At 36.9% G+C, this 7500-nt stretch overlaps 1 protein-coding gene across 1 annotated transcript in view; it reads right to left on the bottom strand.

The window, feature by feature from the left end:
• Positions 1–440, bottom strand: part of LOC143021865 (solute carrier family 49 member 4 homolog) — a 30804-nt gene extending 30364 nt beyond the window's left edge. Inside the window, exon 1 of the mRNA XM_076179639.1 lies at positions 1–440. This exon is cut by the window's left edge and continues 568 nt beyond it. Coding sequence (XP_076035754.1) covers positions 1–47 — 47 coding nt within the window. The 5' untranslated portion in view covers positions 48–440.
• Positions 441–7500: the final 7060 nt, after the last annotated feature.

Genomic DNA, 7500 nt, shown 5'->3' with positions numbered 1-7500 from the left:
CCCTCGGAGTCACCCAAATCCACCCCACCAACCGTTACCTCGGGCATCTTTCTGGTACTCTTTTCGATCTTCCACCAAATCACCCCTAAGGTCTTAACCCTTCCGATGCCCTGTCAAGTTTTAAGAACCTCACAAGATAAATTCACTGAGTACTTGTGTTTGGGTCACTTTTAGTCCACGCTTGAGATCTTAATGTTATTTTCTGGATAGTAGACATAACACTTTAGTCACAAATGTCTTTAGTATGGCTGTGTTAAGTCGTTGAATATCCACTCCGTGGAGAAGTAGATTTGGCGAGGGTATATGTGAAGATGTCTTAATAGACGAAAACGTTCTCTCACTGCAAATAATCTAAAACTTAAGGAGATCAGTACTCAGACACTCGGAAGCACAACACCATGACTCTAACAGCATCTCACTAACAAGATGGTTGTCATTATCGCGATGTTTACTAATATATCCCAACTGAAGGATTTTAGAAGATAAGACAAATTAATTGTTATCTCAACAGCTACAGGCTACTGATAAGATACCATTGAGTTTTTTTTTTATTCTATCTTAGTGATAAATTCTTCTTCGGAATCGAAGCTAGCCTTCACATGAGAATCGAACCAACCAATCGAGTAGCTCTCTTCTCTTGCACGAGACCCGCGACCCCCATGTGTCTGGCAACGGTTCCTGGTTGGCTTGCAACTCGCTTGGAGAAGGATATTTTGTATTGTTGGTCGAGCTGTGTTAGTTTTCATTTATTTTCATTTATTTATCTATTCATTTATTTTGTTTTGTTTCCTATTTCTATTTTATTCTATTTTCTTTTTAATTCTATTCTATTTTATGTCACTTTGTCTTATTCTATTTTGTTTAATTTTATTTTACATCATTCTATTTGATTTTGTATCATTTTGTCTCGTTTGATTTAATTTAATTTAATTTAATTTAATCTAATTTAATTAATTTAATTTAATTTAATTTAATTTAATTTAATTTAATTTAATTTAATTTTATTTAGTTTAATTCTATTATTCTTTTACTTCTCTTAATTTGTTTTTATTTGATTTTATTTCACTTATTTTATATTATCTTTTTATCTTGCCTTGCCTTGATGCTGAGTTCCGGGTTTGGCCCGGGAAGGTCATGATGAGTCTGGTGAGTTTTGGTGACAGAATTACTCCTAGTCGCGGGTTCGAATCCCGCACTCCTCTCCAATCCCTAGGAGCGACCGTAAACTGTCCTAACAGTTCAAGCACATAAGGCAAAATTGACGTTTTCGGTCTATCTGGACTTTGCATTTCACTGCTTTTTGTTCACTTGACACAGCATATGCACGTCAGGACTAGCATAGGTTTGCGGTCTGAGTGCTTCAGATAGCAGTTAGCTATCTTGTGTCTCTATATATGCATTCAATAGGATCCGGAGAGCTTGAAAGTGATAGATTGGCCTGTGCGAAGTGTTTGCCTTGTTTAGTAGACGTTAATGACAGCGATTTGTAAACTACTCCTCTACTTGCCCAATGTCAACGGAAAGTTAGTCAACTAAGTGTCAACATTCACTTATCGGGCAAGTTATCTTGCAGTTAACACTAGCGGCCACTAAACTAGACTCGTGTCAACAAGGTTAGTTGACAAGGGACTAGTTGACACTAACTAGTCAGTAGGATATGACGTCAGTATCATTCTGTCGAGATCCGACAGGATTCTCCATGGGTTACGATCTTCATGGATGTCAGCGTGATCTCAAGTGAGTTGAGGACACACATGGAAGAAGTTGAGGGATCTACGCCAGGAGGCACTGAGCAGCTGCGTCCGAAGCCGTCATCTTTTTGCCCTGTGCACTTGGACTGTTGGGACAGGTAACAAACAATCACTGCTGGGAATGGAAGAGGAGCGTGGGATTCGAACCCGCAACGAAGCCAATACGAGACCAGCACGTTTCCGATGACGCCACCAGCGCACATAGGTAACAGTCATCGCTGGGAATATAAGAGGAGTGCGAGATTTGAACCTACAACGAAGTCAATGCGAAACCAACACGCTTCCGATGACGCTTCCAGTGCGCACACATGAAAGAGCAAGGGCATGAAAGTCGAGTCAAACCATACCCGTAAGTCTAAATGCATGGAATGGCCGCGCATAGAAAATGGGTTCGAAACCTCTTGAATCCACTTCGCAAAGCGACCGGAGGGTGGATAGAGTAGAGAGATGAAGAAGAGGATGCAGGAGGGTGGACTGGGTGGGGAAAAGTGGAAGGAGTAATTTGCAATGGAAGGACACGACACAGGTTTGAATATACCTACTTGTAGGCCTTAGACCAAACTCATCAGTGGGTCCTCCAATTTATAGGAATATGGCATGTTTCAGTATCCAATATATGACCCCATTCACCAGGTTTTAACACGTATAATCCCACTTTAAGCGTAGATATTAAAGATTTCTTATAATTCATTACTCTCTAGACTTTATACTCTAAGATTCAAACACATTTTTGTCAATAGCTTAGCAAAATAGGTAAATAAAATTTAATAGAGTATGATTACCTTGTACTGATAAAAATTCTTATTGCACTTAGATACAATGTCTATTTTTTTTTTTTTTTTTTTTTTGTGAATGTGTTTTTTTACAATTCTTGCGTGACAAATTAGTTTCAGTGAGCCCACAGTTTCCCATGGGCCTCCAGGCCAATGACCTACAATGTCTATTGATAAATCCGGCCCTGGACAGGTGCAAGATTGAAAGGGAAAGTTTACAAGACGGTAGTGAAGCCAGCTACGTTAGCTGGAGTTGCTTCGACTTTAATGGCTTTTATACCCTTCGTCTAGAGCAGGGGTTCCCAAACTGTGGGTCGCGACCCCCCAAAAGAATCATGAGGGTGCAATTGTATGTACATTTAGCCACGCAGACCCGCGTGTTGACGTGCTTGTATAAAAAAGCAAATACATCCTTCTCGTTAAAAAATGTTATCAGTCCTTGTTAATAAACATTTATAAACAATAATATATATTTTTTGTTATTTCTCTCTCTGCTGTAATTAATAAAGTTTAAGGTAATGTATCTGCGATATTAAAAATTAGTACGTTTTCGGAAGACTTATAAAGGTGGGGTCACGTGTTGGAAAAGTTTGGGAAACTGGTCTGGAGGATTCTTCTTCTCTCTACGCTCTTCTGTCTTTATTCTCCATTTCTCTGGAGTTAAATAATGAAACACATAGTTTTGGTAGCCTGAGCTTTAGTGTTACGAATCTATTGCTATCCTGGTGATATTCTGTAATAAACATAAATCTATACATTTGACTTATCATTTGTTGGCACTTACAAGCAAGAAAGATTTATTAACTGTATAACTACATATTTTCTTAATGTGTGCGTGTGTGTGAGGTGTGTGTGTGTGTGTGTGTGTGTGTGTGTGTGTGTGTGTGTGTGTGTGTGTGTGTGTGTGTGTGTGTGTGTGTGTATTCACCTCGGTCTTTGGATCACGTGTTGGATTCGTGATCGACAGCTATTTCCCTCCCGGAAGAGAGCTCAGAGTTTATATATGACCGATCTATGGGTAATGCTATGACCTTTCACACACACACAGACACACACAACTCCCAGCCCACGAGAGTCAGAGTAACGACCCGAAGCACAGCGATAACGAAATAATTTCGGCCCTGGGCAGGATTCGAAACAGGTACTGCGAGCACCCCCCGTACTTCGCAGTCCAGTGCTCTACCAACCGCGCCACCGAGTCGTGTGTGTGTGTGTGTGTGTGTGTGTGTGTGTGTGTGTGTGTGTGTGTGTGTGTGTGTGTGTGTGTGTGTGTGTGTGTGTGTGTGTGATTCACCATGGTCTTTGGATCACGTGTTGGACTTGTGATCGACACCTAATTCCCTCCCGGAAGAGAGCTCAGAGCTCGTATATGACCGATCTATGGGTATTGCTGTGACCTTACACGCACGCACACACCCAACTCCCCGTCCACGAGAATTGGAGTAACGACTCGCAGCGCAGCGATGCTGAAATTATTCCAGCCCTGGGCGGGATTCGAACCCGGACCTCCGTAGTGGCAGCCGGGAACTCTACCAACTGCGCCACGAGTTTTGTGTATGTGTGTGTTTGTTTTGGGGAATTAATTTTTATGTTTTCAACATATGACGTACAGAGATACCGTAGTAGTTCAATGCACTGCGTTATCAACGGGGCTCAAGACGATTTCTGTTGAGGCGATTGACTATCGTTCGAAATTGCTTGTTTGATGCAGTCAGGTGTCTTTTCATAATCTTGAAATGAGTTAGGATGATAAAGGCACATAAACTTCCTTTCGGAACGTAATGGGATTGTGTATAAAGAAACGATAACAAATTATTTACAGTGATAGATGATAATGGTAATGATAGTAGTAATTTGAATAAAAAAAATGAATAAATAAGTAAAGAAATAAATAAATGAATAAATAAATAGATAAATATATAAATATAGATAAATGTAAATATTAAATAAATAAATACATACAAATAGAAATGATAAAAAATAAATAAAAAAATAAATAAATAAATAAGTAAATAAATAAAATAAAATAAAACGATATTACAAGATTTAGCTCACGTGTTACCTTGGTTAAACTAAGGTTACACAGAACTTCGAATTGTGTATCATTCGATCGCTTCAGCTGGAAGTTTATTCCATTTACTGACGTCGCGGTTTGGGAAAGCATTACAAAGGATTACAAAGGCGGAGCATGCCGACAGGAGACCTTTTGATCCATATGTAGGTCGGATGCGAAAAAAAAATCATATTAATAATAAAATAATAAATAAAAACTATGATAATGTAAATAACAAATAAAATACATAAATAAATGCATAGGTATAGTTAAATAATAAACAAACAGGTAAATAGTAAATAATAATAAATTGACATATAACTAATAATAAATAAAAATCACAGACAAATGATAACAAAACAAAAACAAATAATATAAGATAAATTATAATCATTACAGCATCTTACTTAGGTATTTATCTAAATGATTCTTAAAGCTTCGAACTGAACTACATTGCACTACCTGTGCAGAAAGTTTATTCCATTCATTAACTACACGGTTGGCAAAGTTGTTTCTACCTACTTCCAAATTGAATCTATTTCCGGAGAGTTTAAGACCATTGTTTCTTGTCTGATTCTCATTCAATGTAAAAATTTGGTAACTTTTGATGTTGTCAATTCCCTTTAGAATTTTAAAGACCTGTATCAAGTCACCTCTGAGTCTACGCTTTTTTAGGGAAAACAGATTCATATGTTTTAGTCGATTTTCGTATGATTTATTTTTGATATTTGGAATCAGTTTTGTGGCTCGCCGTTGTACTCTTTCCAATCTGTCAATGTCTTTAATGAGATTCGGTGACCATACGGAAACAGCATATTCCAAATGTGGACGAACTAACGATTTATATAGCTTGTTAATGAGTGATGGACTTTTGAAATCAAAAGATCGCGCAATCAGTCCTAGAATCTTATTTGCTTTCTCAGAGGCTGAAATACACTGCTTGGATGATTTGAGGTCGTTACTGATGATTACGCCGAGATCTTTTTCACTATCCACTTTTGTTAACGAATTTCCAAATAACTTGTAATCGTACTTACTGTTATTTTTACCTATGTGCATTACCTTGCATTTACTTGTGTTAAATTTCATTAGCCACTTTTCAGACCATTGCTGTAATTGATCTAAATCTTCTTGAATATCTAATTGGTTTGAGTGATCATTTGCTACTCCGCACAGTTTTGTATCATCAGCAAATTTGGAAACAGTAGATTTTAGTCCATGGTCTATATCATTTATATATACTATGAATAGAAGTGGCCCAAGAACGGAACCCTGAGGAACTCCACTTGCAACACTTTTCCATCCAGAAGTTTTTCCATTTAAAACAACTCTCTGTTTTCGATCATTCAACCAATTACTAGTCCAACCTAATAGGCTACCACTTATTCCATGAAAAGCTAATTTAGTAAGTAGTCTTTCGTGTGGGACGGTATCAAAAGCTTTTGCAAAGTCTAGATATACTAAATCTATATTGTTTCTTTTGTCATAATTCGAGATAACTGTGTTGTAGAATTCGAGTAAGTTAGTCACGCAAGAACGTTTCCGTCTGAAACCATGCTGGCTATCATTTATCAAACGGTTACTTTCTAAATGATGTTCGATAGCATCTCTGATGATAGTTTCCATTATTTTTCCTACGATTGAAGTCAAACTTATAGGCCTATAGTTATTTGGTTTCTTTTTGTCACCTTTTTTGAATATGGGAGTAACGTTAGCTAGCTTCCATTCTCTTGGGACATCTCCGGATATGATGGATTTCTTGAAAATAATTTCTAATGGAACAACAATCTCATTTTTCATTTCCTTGAAGATTCTTGGATGCCAACCGTCAGGCCCTGGTGTTTTATTAACTTTGAGTTTGTCTATACACCTTTTAATTTTTTCTTTTGTTATATTTACCGTACCGAGTAAGTTTACCCTAGACTTTTCACAGGTTTCAGTTTGGAATTCACCTTGAGGTGTTTCGTTTACGAATACCGAGCTAAAATAATTGTTTAAGATATTACACATTCCTTCATTTGAATATTCAAGTTGACCGTCAGCAGATAATAGTGGACCAATGTGATTCCTAACAACCTTTTTATCTCTAATGTAACTATAGAATTCTTTGGAATTCTCTTTGGATTTTTCAGCGATGTTCATTTCGTATTGTCGTTTTCTTTTTCTTATTGTCTTTTTTAAATTTCTCTGTATTGATACATAACTTTCATAGTCATTAGATGCACCCGAGCACTTATATTTCTTATAAGCCTGTCTCTTTTTAGCAATACTTTTTTCAGTTTCTTTGTCGAGCCACGTTAACAGCTTGAGGTCATTAATTGTTCGGTTGGTATTTGGTGTGAAAATAATTTAAATCTTGATGTTTTATCTTTCATCTTGAAATTGTTTTAGGCTTGTTCTAAGTCACCCTGAGCTTCCATTATCTTTTATTTTTTCTTTGAATATGTTGAAATGTATTAAGCAGTTTTCGTATGATTTGTTTTTTACATTTAGTACTAAAATAGTTTGTTTACAAATACAGAATTAAGATTTACGATTGAATATTGCACATACCTTCTTTTGAATATTTCATTTACCAGTTGGCAGTTGAATAATTTTATTTCTAATCTAATGTAAATGTAGAATCTTTTTTATTTATACTTCTAACTTGTCAGCAATTACTATTTCAGTGTCGCCTTTTCCTGATCGTCTTTCTGAAATATCTTTGGACTTAAATTTGAATTTTGTGAAGTTTTCCTTTTATTGATCGACCAAGCAAAGATTTAATGCTTCATACAACGCTTTCTGACTGATTTAGCTCTCTGTGGTACAACAAACTAGGATATAAATATGAAGAGTCTATCCTTTCGCATGTGGGCGTGGCCTATAAGTGACGTCAAATCGCTTTGTCCAGCGTGACGTCATGTCGACTCTGATCCCCAAC

This window comes from Oratosquilla oratoria, chromosome 3 (genome assembly GCF_046742065.1).
Source record: "Oratosquilla oratoria isolate Oo_2021 chromosome 3, ASM4674206v1, whole genome shotgun sequence".
NCBI lineage: Eukaryota > Metazoa > Arthropoda > Malacostraca > Stomatopoda > Squillidae > Oratosquilla > Oratosquilla oratoria.
This window is presented reverse-complemented; position numbering and strand designations above follow the sequence as displayed.